This window comes from Podarcis bocagei (genome assembly GCF_964188305.1).
Source record: "Podarcis bocagei genome assembly, chromosome: Z".
Classification (NCBI taxonomy): Eukaryota; Metazoa; Chordata; class Lepidosauria; order Squamata; family Lacertidae; genus Podarcis; species Podarcis bocagei.
Genome location: NC_138140.1, coordinates 11,195,966 through 11,217,756, shown reverse-complemented (window position 1 = coordinate 11,217,756; position 21,791 = coordinate 11,195,966). Strand labels below are relative to the sequence as shown.

Below are 21,791 nucleotides of genomic sequence, written 5' to 3'. Positions count from 1 at the left end.
AAGTGTTTTTCTTTTGCCAAGTGTTTTTAAATAATTAATTTGATTCCGTGTTGGTCATTTGTTCTGTATCATATTATTTTTAATTGTTTTTTAACTTATTTTATTTTATTTTATTTTATTGTACACCACTATTATACTTTCTATGAGTTAATGGTTTATAAAGGCTCAAATGAATGAATGAATGAATGAATGAATTGAATGAAATATCCAAATTTTCTGCATTGTATAATGTAGGTCAGGCAACATGCAAAGCATCTTTAGAAAATAAGCTAATCCCATCTCTATCACAAAGTATTGACATGTCAAATCCTGTTATTTTAAAGCAAGAATGCAAAATGTATAAAGCGGTTTCATAGCACTATCATTTGCTCACTTCATACCTTTGATACTGACCTCAATGATCCCATGCCTATGCAGCAAAATGGGGCTACTGAAACGTTGAGGATGTAAGTTGGATGTGACAGGGAACAAGGTGGAGTTGGATGAAATTGGCCTGACTCGCCCCTCGCCCCTTCTGGTATTCTGGAGGGAGGATTAAGGGCAGTCCAGAATGCTCCATGCTTTTAAGAAATCAGTCTGATCTGAAGATAGTGAGCAAAAAACTACACCTCTAGCTTAGTTGTCTTGCACTGTTGCACTATGTGGTTTTTTCAAAGAGCTCAACCCTGCCCTGCCTGATAATTCTCATATGTCCCCATCTTGTTATTGCAGCTGGGTGTTTATCTCACTCTTTTAAGCTCTGAGGTGTCATCATTACAACTTATACACAATAATGAGATTGAGACTTTGTTTTATAAAGCTGTTTAGGCATTAGTGATATTTAGGTATATTGAGTACTCCACTTACCTGATGGTTTGTCAGTGGAAGTTGGGATACTGGTAACTGAAGACATGGTTGGGAGAGTCGGTGGTAGAATCTTTAAATTCTGGTCACTCTGGATCTCGTTGGTGGATATTTGGTTAGTGATACGATTGTAAGTGGGAGGCTGGTAGACTCGATTTGGTGGCTGTGGAGGTTGTGGGATTGGTTTAATGGAGGGTGTTCTTTGGCAGTACTCTTCTAGCTGTGCAATTATTATAGACTGGTTATTAGCAATGGATACCAAATGTTGGTACTTGTGCTCCAGGTCTTTGTATTTATTTGCAAGCTGCAACATGTCAGCAGTCTGATTCAGTATCTTATTTTCCAGTTGGGAAAGTTCTAAAGCATTGTCCCGTTTTCGGATGATCTCATGCAGCAGCTGCATGTACAACTGGGTGACCCGCGAGTTCATGTTGCGGCTCTCTTTTCGTAAAAGCTTCACCTCATTAACAATTCCTCCGTCTACCTCCACCAGCTGCTGGAGGGTTTCTATTTGCCTCTTTTGCTTTAACAGCTCATTGTTCAGTAGCTCTAGTTCTTGCTTATTTACCCTGTTTTCAAGTACTTCGGGTTCCTTTGAATTAACACAAATGGCACCCGTCACTTTCTGCTGAGGTACAATGAAGGTATAAGTGCACTTGTCTTGTGTGTCGCTGGAGCGCTTATACCTGTTTGTGTAAATGAATTCTTGCTCCTCTCCCTCATCGCTGCCTTCGAAATCTTGGGTCTTGCTGGCACGCACTCCCACAATAGCCATTAGCAATAAGCAAACTGCTGCCTTCATGGTCCCTTTATTTTTGAATTGGCTTGTATGAAAAGCGCTTTGTGATCTGTTTTAAATATGAAGTACATACACAATATTAAATACCCAGTAATAAATCACAGCAAACAAAAAAGCAGTACTGTTCTACTAGGCAGTAAATGTGTTTTAAAAATGGTAACTGATCCTTAGAAATACCTCTTTATTTAAAAGTATGAAACTGTTGTTCAAAATCAAGTTAGCAGTTAGGCAAATTTAACCAGAAATCTGGTTAAATTGGCCTTCTAAAAAGAGAATGGACAAGGTTGTCATAAGCCTCATTATCTGTAGTGACTAGGTGTCTCCCTTGTGATGGGGGAAATAAATAAATATGTATATACAGACAGCATGTTAGTAGCTTACAGATTCTTTTGAAGTAAATAGTAACACCCTGGGCTTTGTTCTGATGATTTCTTACATCTCTCCATCTCTCCCTCCCTTGCTGTCTCTGATATGTAGCTTGCTGGGGTCAGCAAACTTTTTCAGCAGGGGGCTGGTCCACTGTCCCTCAGACCTTGGGGGGGGCTGGGCTAATTTTTTTAAATAATAATGAATTCCTATGCCCCACAAATAACCCAGAGATGCATTTTAAATAAAATGACACATTCCACTCATGTAAAAGCATGCTGATTCCCAGACCGTCCGCAGGCCGGGTTTAGGCGGCGATTGGGCCGGATCTAGCCCCCGGGCCTCAGTTTGCCTACCCATGCAGACTGAATGGCTGTTTACAACCGTTAGAAGCAGAGATAGAAAGAGCGCCCTGCACAACTCTGTTTAATGTTGGTGGGAATAGCAGGCTGAGATGTGGAAAAAGTGGTAGGTGAGAGCTCACTGGTTGTTGTTTTACTAATAAATTGGGATAGATTAGCTTCATACAATGCCTTCTTGTCCTATCAAAGACCCAGGAGGACCAGGAAAAGTTGGAAAAAAGTTGCTCCAGTGCTTGGGCTTCTTCAGGGAGAGCCCTTAGTCTGATTTGATAGATGATTTGAAATAAGAGGAGGCATTTTGAAGATGTGTCCATATTCTGCTCTTCTGCAGGAAAGATAGTCATTAGACTGAGTGAGGCAGCCACCTCACATGATTGATTTTGGATGTTATTAAATGGCAACAAATATTTAATTGCTGTGTTTTTATTGCCAGGTAGAGGCATCTGTGGGGTTTTCTGCCTCAAGTGCCAAAATAACTTGACCAGCCTTGTTTACTATAAATCTTAATTAGGTTGGGTGGAGGAGTACAATCCGGTGCTCTGCCTCAAGAAGAAGAATATATTGTGACAGATGTAGTGCCTGGTGCCTTCAGTTACCGAATGCTCAGTTTTACTCATTGCTTCATTTTCATTTACTATGGCTTACAGCAAATGAGTAAGTGTGCTGGTGGCCAGTGATAAAATGGTGGTTGCTTTGTTCCTCCCATGGACCTCCTGCTGCCATTCTACAACAAGCTACACAACAAGTTTGTTTAGTGTTAGCTGTAAAAATGGGCCCATGGTTTGTCTTTCTCAAAGCAAACCATGAGCTCTGTAACCATGGTGTAGCTCCCGAGCTAGGTTCAATTCTAATGTTCTGCAAAGTTCAGTCCCAAGGAAAGTCTTTAAAATAGTGAGCATTTAATAAAAATGATTTGAGGGGGAAATTATAGTGAGCATTGGTTCTATTTTCTCTTGATGTGTATTGCAGAGTTCTTTGGCTGGAATATCTAGAAGTAGCACCCCAAAATGTTTCTGGGTTCCCAAGAAAACCTCTCAGATTGATTATACAATTAAATTTCTATTCAGACCTTTTGAAAAGCCTACAGCAAGGTAACAGCAGTTTTAAAAAAGGAAATACAATAAAACGGAATACTCAAAATATCTACTTCATAGATGTGAAGATTTTGTAACACCTAACTAATTCCCAAATCAAAAGCCAATCCAAATGAGACAGCACTTTAGTAAGTACTTGAGCTCAGACTATGACGACATCAAGAAAGAATTTCTAGTGTTAACATAATGCATGATAGTACTGTATGACAAAATTCTTTTGTGAAAGGAAGAAGGAACTGTTATAAACTCTGTGTAGTCTTTAAAGCAATGCCAGTCAAATTCTTGAAGAAATTTGAAGCATAAATTAAAACTCCCTCAGACAGCTTTAACTTGCATTTGCACAGTGGGTCACACTTGGTGACCCTGGCAGGCTTCCAGCCCTCTTACTTTACACAGTTGAACTATTCTTGAAAATGTCTTCAGCATAGTAGTTATTAAAAAGCAGGCTCGGGGGTGGGAGTGAGGACTTGCTTCAATGTATAGCTTTCAGGTCTCTCTTTTCCCTCTTTCTCCTTTCAAACCCTTATTCAACATGACTAGAATCTCAGTTTTTCTGTTGAAATTCCTTCATGTTGTATTTTTACAGTGTTTCTCCATTTTAAGAGTAGGCTAGCATAAAGGCCATAATGCCTTAATGCTCTAGTTTTGCTATCACAAAAGCTCCTCCTCCAACAACAACAAAAGTGCACAGATAAAGATCATTTGTATGAAGATAAGTCATAATATTAGCAATGATTGTACTTAGATGCACTATAGCAGCAGCTGTTGCTATTTCTATCACTAGTAATTTATGTAGCCTTTTATATGACAGTGTTTATGTCCCTTTGTTGTGCCAGCTTTGCTGATGTTAGTGCCGTGGGCCCCTTGGCTCTGACATGATATGGCGTGGAGGAGGAGGAAGGAGCAAATGGGGGACTGGAAGACTGGAAGACTGGCATCCAGGAATAAAGAAGAGATGTCCTCCCCTTGTGACTCTAGATGTGAGAGAGGGAGAAGCAGAGCTGCCAGCTCTCTCCTCTGCTCCTCCTGAAGAGTTTCTCAGAGGAGGGGAGGACTTTGGCCAGCAAGAAGGAGGATCTGAACAGAAGGAGGTGGCAGCCAAGCTAGAGGCAGAGGTGCAGGACACAATCTTGTCGCCAAGAACTAGATGGTGCCTTTGAACGTGAGATCAGATGCACCCAGCCAAACAGCACACTTTGTGCGTGTTGCAGAACTATAGGACGAACGAGTCTTCTGAGTGAGCTCACCCTGCCTCATCTTTAAAAGCTTTGTGGGAGGGGCATGTCAACTGTTGGGACATATTCATAGGTTTTGTTCTATTGTGAACCTTGCTTATGAACTTTGGAATCTTGACTTCTGGCCTTTGTGCTTGCTGCTGAGCCTGTACTGCTATTAGCCTGAATAAAGATTTCTTCTTTGTTTACAAGTAAGAGTTGTTATCACTGTACTTTGGGACAGGAGCCTGACAGTAAGAATGATTGTTGCTATTTGTATTTAAAGATGGGAAACTGAAGCTGAAAGTGACTTGTCCAAGGCCACATAGTGAGTTTATAACTGAGGTGGAACTTTAGCCAGATCAGATTTCAGCTCCATAGCCACTCAACCCTACTGGCTCTCTTTAACAGTTCTACCTTTCACCTTTCCTTCACACATTTTTTAAAAGCACATTTTATGCTCTGAATCCAAAAGAAAAAAACCCATGCCTTTGAACTTGGTTTACTGGTTTGGAGAAGTTCTTTTGCTGTTGTGTTTTAGTGTGGAATTTTGAGTATGCTGAAATCAGTGCCTGAGCTTCCATTAACACAAGTAGGGCTGGGATTTCTTCTAACCATCTGGTCTTGGCTATTCAAATGGCTGGCAAAGGGGTAAGAAGAGTGAGGCAGTAATGGACCTTACTGTGTTTACTCTTAAAGCGTTTGTTCAACTAATTGTGTCTCGAGGGGCACAACTGAAAATGTTCTTATCTAATAAGTAGAGGGGAAACAAGCTTCCAAAGAAAATATATTACTTTTCTCCCCTGTTCCTGACAAGGAAAAACAAAACTAGATATTTTCCTTGGCACTTCAAGTTACAAGTGAGAAAACCAAGACTCACTGTGGGAATTATCATGTTGCACTGTAAGGCTTTTTTACATATACTTTCAGCTTTTAAGTTATAGCATGTTTTGCTAATTTTGTTAAAGTTGCAAATAAAATTTCTTCAAGTTCTATCAAATTATCATTGTGATTCTAGATAAAGTTTTCCTTCCTATGCCAGGACCTCATTTATATTATATCTGTAGCTCAGTACAAGTTAAGGGTCCACTAGCATATTTCCTTAACCAGGAGAGGAGAGTACTTTATTTCTAAATGATAGAGAGAATAAAAAACAGAGCTTTTTTCAGCCAGAACTCACCAGAACTCAGTTCCAGCACCTCTCAGGTGGGCGCCATTGCCATTATAAGAGAACCAAGGAAGCATTCATGGAGAGTTCTAGCCCTTTTTCTAAAAAAAATAGCTCTGATAAGAACTATATGATAACATTTAGCAAGAGCTCAGATAGATTGGACCCAAGACATTTTGCCATCCCAAGGGGCTATATTATACGATTTGAGGACAATGTCCTAGAATCTTTAATGGTGTCACAAAGCTTGCACTGACATACCCCTCAAAAATATTCTTCATCCCCAGTAATTTCATGTGTTGATTATACAATTAAGACTAAAATGCTTGAGATAATACGATGTTGGAATAGTATGTTATTTCTGAAACAAGAGGCACCTTCTAGGAAACCCCCCACCCACCCATTGAAAAGCACTCTGCCTTTTATGCAATTTTTCGGATACCCTTTTTGTTTTAGATACTTTTTCATGGGGAGATCAGAGAGAAAGTACCACCTCGGCTTACAAATCTGTGTGCGCGCGCATGTATATTATAGATAGATAATGCACACCACATGTACAGCAGCCTGCACTTACTCCCATCCCTTTGTATTTGGCTTTCAGGTGGTAGCTCTGTTGGGAACCTTTTTGAAGACCAGACCTGATGCAGTTTCAACACAATTTTTTATTTCAGTTGCCCAGCATCCTTGTAATAATGATGCTGTCACATAGCCAATCACATTTGGCTAGGCAATACTACTTCAGAGGCCAAACAAAGCTAATTGGGATTGAGAGCAATGTTTCTGTTCCCTCTGAATTAGCTTCAGTTGCCCTTAGTTAACATTGTCACATAGCCAAATCTGATTGGATACATGACAGTGTCACACTTGGACCAAAAAAGTTTCACCAACAAATAGATGCAAAAGGGATAAGGTTAGGCATTCTTTCAGGAAACATATTTCACCTGAAAACCCACTTTTCACACTGAAAATATTTTTTGGATAATATTTGGCTCAGTCCTAATATCCTGTTATATATCCTGTGACTATTTATATAGTCACAAAGTCATAGCCTGCAAGTGGTGGCTTGGTATTTCATGAGACATTTCATGAAAGCTCTTACCTTTGTTATCTTCACAACTGTAGAGTTTTCAAATAGGGAAAAAAGAATTGTGGGTAATCTTATTTATGCAGTTTTAAGGACTACAAATTACTATGAATTATATGTTTGAGGGAGAACATTTTGTAATTTAAACAAAGATTCTTCTATGAGTCTTTGCAGAATTCTTTTTAAGTGACAGAGCTGATGTTTGGAAAGCTAAAGTCAACACTGCAAGAGACTAATCTACTTCAGATCCCATAGTAAAAGAAACAGGTTATACTTTGTCTTTACTAGCATATGTATTTACTAGGGTTATATTAAAATTTCTTACTAAGACAAATGGAAATCCCCATAGCCATAAAATATCATAAAGGTATTTTCTGTGCCTAAACATTAAATCTATTTATCTTAAAGATATCTTGTTTGTTTGTTTTGCTATGCTGAAATGCAAAGAGCTGTACAATAGGAATTTATCAGTGCAGAGTATGCAGGTGGCACAATGCAATGTTTTATGGGAAGTTACATTGCACTTTGGAGAGAAGCTAAAAAAACAAACCCACTAAGCATTCTGGTCCATTAAATGTGACCTCAGCTAGGGTGTTTTTTTTTTGGGGGGGTGTTTGTTTTGTAGGCGGGGAAAGGAGGATTGAGCAAGACACCTTCAATATGTTCTCCTCTCTCAATAAGTGTACCCCCTCACTACTATTGTTGCCTGTTGGTGCTTCTCATCTGCTTCATCAGTGCCATCCCATGATTGCTTGCTAGACAAAGCCAATAAGAAAGCAGACAGTGACAGCTACTGCTCATAACTGTTGTTTGCTTGCTTATCCGCTTTGAGCCAGAGCAAGAGGCAGGTGCAGAAGCAGGTTGCAGTGACAAAGAGATGGAACGGGTCTAGGTGATTCTAATCAGTAGACCCTATACTGGGGTGTGGACATTCACCAGGTGCCCACCAATGCCAGCCTTGATTCTGCACCACTTCTCTCGGGCAGCCACTGCTAATTTGCCTGCTTGCTGTCTCCCAAGCTAGCACACACCTGCTGTCTTTAAGTCACTTTTTCTCTGCAATTTAACTATAGTTTTCAGAAACATCCATTGCTGACCTAGCAAGCAGGACTGCCATAGTATGTTTCTGTGTGGGAGATATTTGTGTGTCATAGGCACTTATTGGAATGTGTGGATTATATCATCGCTGAGTTTCTTGCTCCATCTCTCCTGTTTATCTACACGATCTTGAAATACCACTGAAATTTCAGCAGTTTTACTTCTGCTCTTTGGAGGTTGTTGATCTACTTTGTATTTCGCTGACACTCTGGCTTGACTAACAACTCAGCTATACCCCAGCACCAAGGCAGGCGTTTATGTCTTAGAGGCGCATTTCAGCATATAGCTACTATTATTGCTGTACTAAGAGAGGGGTGCAATGTCTCTGGAAGGCCCCATGCTGTACTGAATCAGAGTCCATTGCTGGTTTAGATGCAACCACTTCAAGGTTCCATTTCCCATGGTGCACATTGAAAACATACAGAAAATATCTAACAAGAGTTCAGAATGCATACCTTTAATGCCTGAACAATTAATACTCAGGGAAGAAGATAATTGTATGAAGTTTTAGAACGCTTATCAAAATTAAATCAGCCTTAGTAAGTCAGGAAAACATATATTTCACAGATATAACAAGCTCAAAGCAAAGATAATCAATCTGCCCAGCAATTCCCACTTCACTCCTAACATCAACAAAAGAAGATCATGTTTAAATATATGTGATCGCAATCACATTTAAAGATAGATGGAAACCCAAGTTAATACCCAAGTGAATATGAAAGTTCATGGTCTTTCCCCTTTCAATATATGTATGTCATAAATTGTTTAGGCAACTGGGTACCAGTTTTTGGAGGGTTTTTCTCCATAATAGTTCACAGGCTGAGTAGTGTATCAAAATGTTTTGGCCCAATTTTCATAAGCAGCAAACCTTCATACCCAAATGAATGAGAATTCATGAAAGACCTAGTGTTTAGCCATGTGGTATTTTTCCCTGAAAAAATAAACCTGAGTCTCTGACCATTTATGAACATACCAGATTGCAGTAGGCAGTTCATTGGTGTATTATTCCCTTTCTCTGGGAATAATGTAGAATGCAAAGCTGTAATGGGTGTTTTCTGTGCAAATGTCCTTTAAAAAAATCACACAGTGACAGCAGTCAGTTAAATTATGCTGGACAACACCCAACTACTAGGTACTAGTACATTTGTAGTTATATAAAGATGCCACTTATTTTATAATACATTCTATCATAGCTAGAATGTAGAAAAAACTGGTTTGATATCTAATCTGAATTTTGTAGAAGTTGTAATTGTGACAAAAGTATTCTAATTATAGATACTCTAACTAGTTTCCCATCTTATTGTAGATACTGTAAGTTGTCAGACTATTTCACATTCTCCTTCTTTCCCATTTCCCCTAAGCAACATAGGCCTTGACATTTTGTTATAATGAGAGTTCCTAGATGTTGGGTTAGGGGCCACCACCAGAAGACCACTGAAGTATTTTGTTTGTGTCAGTAGACTTTGATCAGCTAGCAATATGAATGGTGCAAATTCAGGGAGCTTTCTGAATGTTTGCTATCCTGGTGAAAGTTTGGAACCATAGATGACTCAGTAAAAAGGTAAAGGTAAAGGTACCCCTGCCCGTACGGGCCAGTCTTGACAGACTCTGGGGTTGTGCGCCCATCTCACTCAAGAGGCCGGGGGCCAGCGCTGTCCGCAGACACTTCCGGGTCACGTGGCCAGCGTGACAAAGCTGCATCTGGCGAGCCAGTGCAGCACACGGAAACGCCGTTTACCTTCCCGCTGGTAAGCGGTCCCTATTTATCTACTTGCACCCGGGGGTGCTTTCGAACTGCTAGGTTGGCAAGCGCTGGGACCGAGCGACGGGAGCGCACCCCGCCATGGGGATTCGAACCGCCAACCTTTCGATCGGCAAGTCCTAGTTGCTGAGGCTTTAACCCACAGCGCCACCCGCGTCCCTTCAGATGACTCAGTAGTAGATTCTTATGTAAAATATTTGGAGCCTGTGAGCTATAAAGCAGTTTGCACCCAAACTATAGAGTGCTTTGCTTCTAAACAAAGGGCTACAGGGGCCAGTCTTCAAATCATCCACTTTGGCATAGAGCTCTGCTTCTTAATGATAGAAATGTGCTAGCAGGTGCACATAGCTGGTAGAGAGGAAAGGTCACTCTGTACATGATCACAAGAGCTCTTTTCTTTACAGTTGCTTCATATATAGCTGAAGTTTAAATTGGATTCTTCTAATAATAATATAGAAGATAATCACTCATATCATATTCATCAAAGAGAGGGACTTAAGATAGTATTAACATATTATAAATCCCTAGACATTTGAGTGATTGTATTCCACATTGCTATATTGGACTAGTTCCTTGTACTGTCAGTCTTATTAGTATGAAAAATAGCATTGCTGCTTTCTTGCAAAAAAAAAGAAAGGGGGAAAAAGGCACCTGGTTTGCTCTCCCTTGATGACTTGGATTTCATTAGTAAGTTTCTCCATCCACAATGGCAATTTGCCAAAAAATACTGTACCAGAGATATATGAATAGAGTTGTATTGTTCTACCACAGTTTTGTCATCACAAATCTGGCAGCAAGTAACATGAATCTAATTAAATTCTTAAATACAATGCTCCCCCAGGCTCAAACAGTGAAAATAGCTGACTACGTTTTTTTAGCAACTGTTTGCCTAGTTGTGGTGTTGACCTCCTTAAGTACCTCATCCCAGAATCTTACTACATGCAGACACTCCCAGCACAGATGAATATAAGTACCCTGTCAATAAGTGCTGAGTATTGTTTTGTTCTGCTGGAGCTCAAATTAGATATTTAAGGAATGAAAAATTATGTGAGGTACTTTTAATGACTTTTAAAAATCATTTTCTCTCCCATCCTGTCACATCCTTTGTTGTCACCCTAATTCCATGTAGAATGGGTTCTTGTAAAAAAAATCAACAGGGGTTAATCTCCCAGGTACTCGTGCATTTCGCAATCCAGTGTGCATAAAAGCAGAAGGGCTCAAGAGCCAAATAAGATTTTTGCAAGACAAAGTTCTAGATGGAACTTGCTGTAGAGTATGTGGAAACACTCCTCTTAAGACAGGAGAAAAGTAATTATAAGAGGCCACTTCATTGTGTTGGATATTGCAAGGAGCAGACAGATAAGATATTTTTTAATGTTAACTATCATAACAAGCATATCGTACTCCTCAAATGTGAAACATGGTCTGGCAGCAAGTGTTTTTTTTAATATCAGAACCATCCAAAATACTTAACCCCCAAACAGACACACACACTTTGTTACTGAACCCCTGTGTGGCAGAAGCAGTCCTGTTTTTCTGTGTAATTTAAACTATGCAGGTAAATGCAGCCCCCTTCATTTGGTTGAGAGCTCCTCCAGCAAATTTCCCACTTGCTGAGGAGTGGTATAGATGCCCCAAAAGACAGGGATCATTGATTAATTCTGCAAGGGCATTGTTTTGAAATGGTACCGAATGCCTTCAGAAACTTTAAAGGATTACCTATCCCAAACTTTGTATCCTTCCTCTTTGAGATTGCTGACAAAAGATGGCAGGCCCTATAACTGCCCCTGCAACCTTTGTTTCTGAGATAAGCAGGAAGTTATCAGCATTTTGTTAGAAATGTTAGAAAGCTAAACCCAAATGTTACATTTGTTCTTACTCCCCTTTAACAGTGGCCTCACTTTATTTTCTTTTAAGCCTATCCATGCTGAAAGATGTGTTAACATTTTTTGCTTTCTGTTTCATGTGTTAAGAACTTTGCAAAATAAGAGCTTTCCAACACTGTTTGATCATATCTTGCTTGCTTCAGATTTCCCACTTGGCATCTATTGCAAAAGCTGTTGCGAGGACTATTCCCAGCTCTACTTAGCTTGGACTTTTAAAAAAATGAGTTTTCACTTAAACATGCAAACACTGTGATATTCTAGGAGCTGCTACTTAGAGGAACTTTCTGTATCTTTGATCAGTGCGTCAAAGGAAAGTAAAGACCAGCTTCCTGGGTTGTAATACAATAGTCCTTTCAAATAAGTGACACAAAGTGTAGAGGATTTTGCTGTGTTATATTTAGGAAGGAAAAATTATTTTGCACATAAACAATCATATTGTGATGGACTGGTTGTTGCTGATTTTACTTTAAGAAATGCTTAGAACTTTGGCACATCAACTAAATTAACAAACATTCATTTTGATTTTTTTTTTTAAGTCTATACAGATCTAGTAACATTTCAGTGTTTAGATGAATTCATTTTAATAAGAAAACCACATTTTAAGATTTCTAACTCAAATTTATCAGCCTTATCAAAAATCTGGCATTCTTCTAAATCAAGAGCACTTTTGAAATGACTTTGCAGCTAGCACTGAAAATATAAATATATGTTAAATGTGACACATCTCAAATTCTTACCCTGTTTCCTTCTGGTTTCTCTCTTCAATCTTGAGACTTGTTTTAAAGATAACAATAAAAGATTCACTGACTAGATCATCCAGAGAAATAGTGACATCACTGATTGCAGCAAAATAAATGCATTCATTCGCGATGAGGGTTATCTAGTTTCTGTTGCATGAAAAGCTTCATGCATTTGGTACTGTGCTGGGACGGATAACATAAGAAGGCTATTGCAGTCCTGTTACTTCCTTATTGTTTAAATTCTTGTTCCTTTAACTTGCTTGCTGAATCAAAGCCGTCGGTCCCCATGCTATGGACACTCAGGGACAATAGGCTGCAGCACCGACTTGCTTTTCAGGAGCTCTGCCTCTTTTGCATTTCAGTTTTGAAGCTTTCAATCCATCATTTCAAGCGAAGCTAAAACAGCCCTATTTGAACTTCAGCTTCTTTGTGGTGGATTTACATGCTGGAGGAGGGGGGGAGATAATCAAGCATGCGGTAAGCAGACAAGTTCTGGTTGGATAAGCTCCGCTTCCCCCTCCCACAAGGGCAAGGGATCCACCAGCAAGAGACACATTCAGGGCCTCCCCTTAACCACAAACAGTAGAGGGCTGGCTGAAGCCAAACTTTTACCCGGTGATGTCACAGCTCTCCACAGCTTGGAGAAATCTAAATGTGCAGGAGACTGCCTCCCTGGACTTTGTCAGAGAGCAATGCTGAAAAGCTACAGACGGCTTTAGATATGAATGCTTCATACAGCTTTAACCGCTGCTGTTCAAGGCAGGGTGTAGTTCTCTGGGATTATGTAATAGATTTTTAACTAACCCCCCACCTAAAAAATAAAAGTGGGTGGTGTGTGTGTGTGTGTGTGTGTGATCTGAATAACTGTGACTCATTCTTTATAATTGAGTGTAGAACTTGCATTATAATACCTAGAAATGAGATTAATGGCTAAGCATTCACTATTTTAATTGTAATTGGGCTGGATGGCTGTGCTTTCTCCCTCATCCCACCCCCATGCATTCTCTCTCTCTCTCTCTCTCTCTCTCACACACACACACACACACACACACACACACTTTTCAACTCTCTGTTTCTCCCTGCATACCCACATGCCCTTCATTTTCCTGGAAGTGCAACATAATTATCCTTCAAATTTGCCCAGTGGGCTGCTTTTAACTACTCCTGCCCCTAGGGGAAGCAGTAGTCTCAAAACTTGAGAGAACCTGCTTATTGGTCCAGGCCCAGGGGATGAGATTTACCTGTTACAACTATGTACAAGTTGCTACACAATTTCCGTAGAAAGAATTATTGCATTGCTTGCGTGATAGACTATATGTGTTTTAGGTTCTTATTCCATCCTAAGTGAGTGGTGCCCAGTGCAACCCACCCCCAGCTACGCTGTCTCACATGACCCCAGAAAGCTGTCTGTGGATAAGCACTGGCTCCTCTGCCTGAAGTGAGATGAGTGCTACACTCCATAGTCGTCTATTGCTGGACTTAACTGTCCAGGGGTCCTTTACCTATTCATTGTGACCCTATGTGAAGTCAGCTGGCTTTTAATGTACTTCAGATTGCATGTTAGTGGCTGCCTGCTTTGTCAGGCAAATTCTGGGACCAATTTCAAACTGTTAACTGATTTCCACACCTCGCACACTGACATTAACCTTAGGCACGGAACTATGTTAGCAATGCTTCTAAGTGCGCATTTGTCATTCTGAAAAAATGTACAGTTCTGGAAAATGTTTCCCTTATCTGTCTGTCTTTGAAAGGCACTTAGTTGCGAATAAGCAGGAAAGATTTAGTGAAGAAATCTTTTTGAATCTTTTTGAATCCTTAGGTTGGTAGTTCATACCTACTTTCCTGGATGATCAGTGTTGATCTGTAGTAGCAATACTTTGATTTGTATTGCGGTGATTACAGTGAAAATTTGTGGGCTGTGGACTTCCAGTTTGCCGCAGATCACATGCAACAACCTCTCTGGATGATGGTCCCTTTGCCCACCTGGCCCTCTTTTCAAACTCAACTTTAATTTATTTCATACTTACACTTACTAGACACCTTATTTAAAAAAATGTGTAGACATCATACAATACATTCTAAACATGACAATTATACAATAAAAATAAACAACAGGATAAAAGTGAGGTTAAGACTATCAGTGGCTAATGACCACAGTAGTTATGTTCTGCTTTCACTGTCAGAGGCAGTATACCTCTGAATACCAGTTGCTAAAATTTGCAAGTGGGAAGAGTTGCTGTTGCACTCAGCTCCTATTTGTAGGCTCCTCATAAACATCGGGCTTGACCCGCGTGAGTATGGGATACCAGACTAGATGGGCTGATGGGATTGTCCAGCAGGGCTCTGGATAAAATCCTGCACAAAGCTTCCAATTAGAAAGCAGAGATAGGGAGATGGTTTGAGATGTTTTTCTTTTCTGTATATTTCCTTTCTGGGGAAACTCTTCTAGATCTCTCTCAGAATGGAAACCATATCTTTGGCATGAATATGTATGCTTCAGTCATATGTAAATTACAGAATAATCTTAGATGCCATGATAATCTTTGATCAGTTGGTAATTGTTGTTATAGTTAAAATTCTTGACCCATGTGTTTAATTCGCATGAGTTCTCACTATAGGTATATTAAGCAGCAGGCTGGCTGGTGTGACTAGAGGCAGTGGCGTAGCGTGGGGGGTGCAGGGGGGGCCAGCCACACCGGGCACAACATCTGGGGGTTAGGGTTAGGGGGCGCAAATCCACGGGTTAGGGGGCACAAATCCACGGGTTAGGGGGCGCAAATTACTTGCCTTGCCACGGGTGCTGACAACCCACGCTACGCCACTGACTAGAGGGCTTGAGAGGCATTATTTCCCCATTCTTAAACTCCATAGCTCTTAAGCGCCTCTCGGCTTGTGAACAAGGAGAATCTCAAAGTGTAGCTATGAAGAACTCCTGGCTGTATTCTGGTCAGGGATTTCAATGTGGAAAAACAGTTCAAGGTAAGGGAACTGTACATTTTTCCAAAAAGGAAAGGATATTGGTGACCTTTCCAATGTTTATGATACTATCTGAGGAAATTTCGTATTAGTAGAACTTGGCTGTACCTCAGTAGTTGCTTGCTACCAATGGTAAGTGATTTTGCAGGCTTCATTTGACTGATCACTATTCATCTTTGAAAAATTACAATTCACTGACAATTTGTGAAATTGCAAAACCTGCCACCCCATAAATCTCGTGCATTTGGGTTCATTTTGTTTGTATCTGAAGTCTAGGCTACAAAGCACAAATAATCCTGATGGAGCCAATACGTGGGCCTGTGGAGATTATATGTAGCCTTTCCAGATGAAATCTGTTAAGCCCCAGCATTGACTGCTTTTAAAAAGAAGATCCGGAAACCTGTAGCTTTCAGTTGTTTTTGGACTCCAGTTCCCTTCGTCCCCAGCCAGCTTGGTCATTGATACTGGTAGCAAAGAAGTGGGTGATAGGAGCTGTAGACTGGCAACAATTGGAGGGTCATAGGTTCCTTATACCTGTAGTTTTATGAATTGTTTGTTGCTTTTGCAGCTTGTTGAAATTTTTGGCTTGTCATTCAAATGATTATTATTCTCTCTCTCTCTCTCTGTGTGTGTGTGTATATATATATATATTTGCTTTCGTAGATTTTCACGGGTACAGGAATGCAGGTTTTGGTGTCTTCGGGTGTCTTCCCGTGTAAGAGTTGGGGTGTCTAGGCGACGTTTCGACGAGGTCTCACCTCGTCGAAACGTCGCCTAGACACCCCAACTCTTACACGGGAAGACACCCGAAGACACCAAAACCATATATATATATATATATATATATACACACAGTCATGCCTCGGGTTGAATACGCTTCGAGTTGAGTGTGTTGGAGTTGTGCTCTGCGGCAACCCCATGGGGTTATGGGGAGCGCGTCACTTCCGGGTTTCGCTGCTTGCACATGCGCAGACGCTCAAAATGACGTCACGCGCATGCGCAGAAGCGGCAAAAAGTGACGTGTGCATGCCCAGATGTGCCCTCGCTAGTTACGATTGCTTCTAGATGCGAATGGGGCTCCGGAACGGATCCTGTTTGTATCTAGAGGTACCACTGTAATCATCATTCCCTCTGAAACAGGTGTGGTGGTCTCAGGCCACGGTGCATAATGCAGCCCTCAGGGCTTCTCTTTCTGGCCTTCAGGACTATCCCCAGACCAGACTGTTCACTGGTTCTGCTCTGACAGAACAGCAGCCCTCAGGTGCAGTTGCCTGGATAGAATGTGTCCTTGAATTGTGGTGATGGGGCTTGCCTGGGTGGAGCGGGGTATGTGGAGATGCTTGTTTATAGAAAGCTCTGAATTCTTTGTGGCTGTAATGTAGCCCATTATACAAAGTTGCATTGCATCCATTACTCTGCCCACTGAGTCATGCCCACCACTATCATGCAGCTCTGGAAGGTTTCCCAGCCCTGCTGCAAAAAATACAGGGTGATTCATAATGAGGCATACAGTTTAAACACACTATAAAAAAGAAGAATGTAATATATCTTATGTTACCTGCAGGAGAATGTTTAAAGTTTTTTTTAGAAACAGTCACAGATGTTCTATGTGTGTACCCTTTGTCACATGGCGCACATCAAACCAGTAATCCACTTCTACCCAAACGCAACGCACCCTACATGTTGATTTTCCCGGGCTTCATTGAATGGCAGTGCAAACACTATTGACGACTTCTTCTGATATACACGGTCGTCCAGGACTTCTAAGTTTGCACAAACAGCCCATAGTTTTAAATCTTTTATGCCAATCGTAGATACATTTTCTGCTTGGAGGTTTTTTTTCCAAATTGCGATCTAAACTGCACAATAGTTACAGATTCCGTTTTGCTCAATTCAAGAACACAAAACGCCTTCTCCATTGCAGACACAGCCATTTTGCCTGACTTGTCACATGACACGTGCACTATCGCCTGCGTCATTTCCCTCAGTAGCGGAACACAAACTTTATTAGTACATCTGCCTCACGGTTCGCAGTTGTGGTCCATGTCATTGCCTTTTAGTGTCTTACAACATCTGGAAACTGTATACTTCATTTTGAATCATCCTGTACTTACCGTGTTTGTAGTTCAGTAAAGAAGTTTTTAAAAATTAAAGCCATTTGTTAGAAGGAAACTACTGGTGTGTAATATATGAATGCAGTGAACTCATGGCTAGCTACTGTATGGCAGGAGTAGCCAACCTGGTGCTACAGTTATCATCCCACTGACCATTCTGGCTGATGCTAATGAAAATCAGGGTCCACAACATCCGGAAGGCACCTTATTGAGCTGGCCAGTTTGTGCTGATAACTACAAACTGAATCTTTGTGTGAAAGCCTTGCCTTATTTGTTCAGGACCTTGAATGTCAACTGTTTGGATGACAGTCAGACCATTGAAATTCCAGGTTAACCTTTCCTGACCATGCTGTGACCCCTTGTTAATTGAAGCTGTTCAGTGATGGTTTTGCTGAATTAAACATCTATCCAAAATTAATCCAGTATTGGTTAAAGACAAAACAACAGCCCAGACTACTCCTTTAAAGTGGCCCCAACAACCATAAGGAAAAATATGCCATTGTTAAAGTCTGACAAAATCAATATTAATAAATGGTTGACCCTAGAGTGTGAGTGTGCAGGGCAAACTTCATTAATATAAGAGCAGCCTGGAAGGTTCCAGCTGGCTTTTACTAGCAGGACCAAATTCTTGGGACAGCTATATAATAGATGTAGCATATCTCATAAATGGAAAACTAAACGCCAATAAAAATAACAACTATGCTTTCATGCAGCCTTTAATTCCCTTTCTCAAACCATTGTTTTCAACACTTCCTGTTGATGAACAAGAACCATTATTGCTTAGACTCCAAAAGGTTCAAAGCTTAATTTACTTGCCTCTGGGCTTAGGGAACAAGTGATTCATCAAACATGTGATTTATCTGAGACTGGGATTGTCTATAGGGTAGAATTTCTCAAGTGGATAAGCATGATTGAGATTGTGTTCTCTTCACAGCATCCTGATACAAATTTCCATTCAGAAAAGGAACACAAATTTGTAAACCATTTGTAAGAAGATGCTGTGCTATATGCGTAACATTATCACATGTTATAGATCACAGGAATCTATGTTACAATATTTTGCTTGGTCTGTTTCTTTCAATTTCCTTATTGTTCTGCTTCAAGGGAGAATTCTAAGTGCAAAAGAAATTTTGCAATACTGTTCTATTTACTGCACTTCAAAAGTAATGAATCTGCAGTTATTACTAGCTGAAGTTAAGGTTTTATGTCTCCTTTAATAACAATAGTTGGCTAGTAGAACAAACTAGATGCTTCTCATGGAGAAAAAACCAAGAGGAATTGGGTTTTTATTTTTACAGCAGCTGACAAATTAGCAGCTGACAAATGTGACTTTGCATTTTCCTGTTTATATGAGATAGGCAGATTACACTATGATATCGTTCACCCAAACAAATGGAAGAAGCCAATGTTTAATTACAATGACTTGGACTCCAAATATCTGCAAGAGTGCATTCTCTCCTTTTACAGTCAGCAGAAAAGACTCTTCGTATAGTGCCATCTCCTTTGGAACGGAGAGGTGATGGCTTGCAAGAGAGCCTCCTCCGTAATGACCCCAAACCTAGAATTCACTCCCATTCACCTGTGTCAGGGGCCAACTTTTTTTAACCTTAGGCGGTCACCAAGGATGCACCTATTCTTCCTGGCCTTTGCCTTTTGGATTTAACTTCATATCCCTCTATATACTGAAAGCTGTCAGCTTCCAAACGGAAGAGTGATAGGAGCACCACATCATCAGCAGACAGCAGACAATATATCTTTTTATTCTTAATTGTTGGGGTAGGAGATTGTACCTGTGTTAAGCATGGCATCATGCCATTTATATAAAAGTTAAAGGGGGGCAGTATGCAGCCTTGTTTCACATCTTTTGATGTCTTGAATGCCTCCAACAGGCATCCCCTTACACCCACTCTAACTCGGTTTCAGTGCTGCGATATAGTTCACGGAATAATAATAATAGTCTAAGGTCTATATTAGCATTTGAGAATTTCTCCCACAGTTCTTTGAAGTTTAGCCCTGGTGAGAATTTACCACTAGCACTTGAAACCTAGAATGGCCTATATTCCCATCCTTATATAACAGAAATATGTTTTCACATTCCCATGAATTACCATTACATTATGTATTTAGCGGGAAAGTGTGCCTTACTGGGAAGGACTGGATATCCCCTGGTACACTATTAACTAAAATCATATAATGAGAACAACCCATAGCCTAATCATTTATGTCAGTGGTTTTGTTTCTAAAGACTGAAGCAGTGAACTTTTAACAGGAAAAAAGTATTGCATGCAGATGACAGTGTTGACTGAAGCATGTTCTGCTGACGAGCTGTTTCGTGAACTATTTAGAGGAAAACCACAAAACAACTCTATCAGGGGAAGCTCCTTTCCTTTGTGAATTATTTGAAAGTCAGACCATTGTTCGTAAACTGAACTAGACCTTATTTCTTTTGCAATGATTAGGATATGTGACATCCTACCTCAGCACTTGCTTTTCCCATTGTATTTGCCGGAACTGATCCAGAACTCCTTAGACTTCATTTGGAAAAGGTCTTGTGCGTTCAGCCTGAAGGTGGGGGTGAGGGAAAGATGAATGCCTAGGTTGTATAAACATTCACTTTGATGCACAAAAGACGAAAGATGAAATGATAAAGGCATTAGTGACTCATTGGGGAAATCAATACAGGCCAAAACATAGAAATGAAGGCATGGGAGAAACTATGGAAGACAACAATGAACTTCTTGGCTTGTTATACTGTAAAGGAAAAAAATATGTATAGGTGGTACCTAACCCCAAGCAAGATTGTAAATATGTACAAAAATGGATCCAGAATGTGCTGAGGATGCCAAGAGACAGAGGGGCCAAAGAAATTTGGGAAATTATTTATGTAGAACTAAAATAGATGTTTAGGTGTACATCCCCCCCAAAAGAGGCCTTCTTACTAGCTACAATAAACAGTGACACCCCCAATAAGATACTCTGCCTCTTCCTATACGTGACTACAGCAGCTAGATAAGTGTATGCGCAGAAACCAAGTGATTAGTGCATGCATCAGAAACCAAGCTCACGTATTAATGCATGTGAACAATTGTTTAGCAGGGGAAGCCTAAATATCGTGGAATGCATTTGTCTTAACCAGAAAACTTATTTTAAGTAGAGACCCTATCTTTTAAGTCAATTGTTTTAATGTTTGCTTTATACTCAGAGTTCTCTACCATTCAGTTCATTGAAGGCCAATCCACACATTCGTTTGTCCCATGTTTTCTAATATTTTGTGTCAATCTATGATCACATTTCTGAGAAGTTGGGGGGGGGGTTGTCATGCTGCTTTCCCCGGGGAAACCCACAATTTACTGCTGAATTGAAACAAATGTCAATCCATGGAAAGCCAAAAGAAAAATTTGTCCCTCTTCTGAACTAAAATAGTTTCTGAAGGGAATTTTGCATGCTTTCCCAAGAACTGTGTTGGAGGTGGCCTGCTCCTACCTCATTCCACACACACCCCCACTACCCCTGCAGGATAATTTTTTCAGTTGTCTCTCCAGCATTGAGCTGTATACTTCTGGTTTTCTCTGTATGCTTATTTTTTATATTCATTTTCCAATAGTAGCTTTATTTTCTGTCTTTAATAATACATATTGAAAGGGTCCTGGTTCCTTTTGTATATGTCAAATGATTGTCCGATTATCCAATGTTCTAATTCTCTGGTTTTCTGATCCTTTGATTCTCTGCCACAGACGGTTAGAGCTGAAGGTGGATTATTGAATATATGAAGAATTAATGGGGAAATAGGGGGTTTCAGTGACTTTCCCCAAGTAAAATATGAGGCAAAAATCACCAGTTTTCAGGGTTCGTTCAGATGCAGGTCAGCAATCAAGACACAGAGACAAGCAGAAAAGTTAGCTCTTTATTCAAGAAAACGTACAGCACAGAAAGGCTTCTGGACAGGACTGGCTCCTACAACACAATTGCTAGGACTGAAGGTCTTCACTATCTACTTCCCTCTAAGTCTCCTCCTTAGCCAGACATTTCCCAAGCAGCCTTAAATTACGCTTCCCAAGCAGCCTTAAATTACGCTGGTGAGAAATCTGTGCTCTTTCTTCTGCTACAAGCATAGCCCTCCATGTCCTTTGAGACAAGTGGGAAGGAGAGCTTAGTACAGTAGGAGCTTGAAGCTCCTGTGATGCTTCTGCAGCTTCTGTCCGCCTCCTCTGCTTCATCTGCTCAGTCTGAACTGCTTTCTGCATTTGGCTCTTCTTGCTCACAAAAGCCTGTTGTCTCTTCAGCC

General features: G+C 40.4%; 2 protein-coding genes across 10 annotated transcripts in view; one reads left to right on the top strand and one right to left on the bottom strand.

The window, feature by feature from the left end:
• Nucleotides 1-12,983, bottom strand: part of ANGPTL2 (angiopoietin like 2) — a 29,115-nt gene extending 16,132 nt beyond the window's left edge. Inside the window, exons 1-2 of the mRNA XM_081180309.1 lie at nt 12,414-12,983; nt 847-1,691 (exon numbers count right to left, since the gene is read on the bottom strand). Coding sequence (XP_081036435.1) covers nt 847-1,645 — 799 coding nt within the window. The 5' untranslated portion in view covers nt 1,646-1,691; nt 12,414-12,983. The remainder of the gene's footprint in view (nt 1-846; nt 1,692-12,413) is intronic.
• Nucleotides 1-21,791, top strand: part of RALGPS1 (Ral GEF with PH domain and SH3 binding motif 1) — a 224,098-nt gene that overhangs the window by 115,927 nt on the left and 86,380 nt on the right. The window lies entirely within an intron of this gene.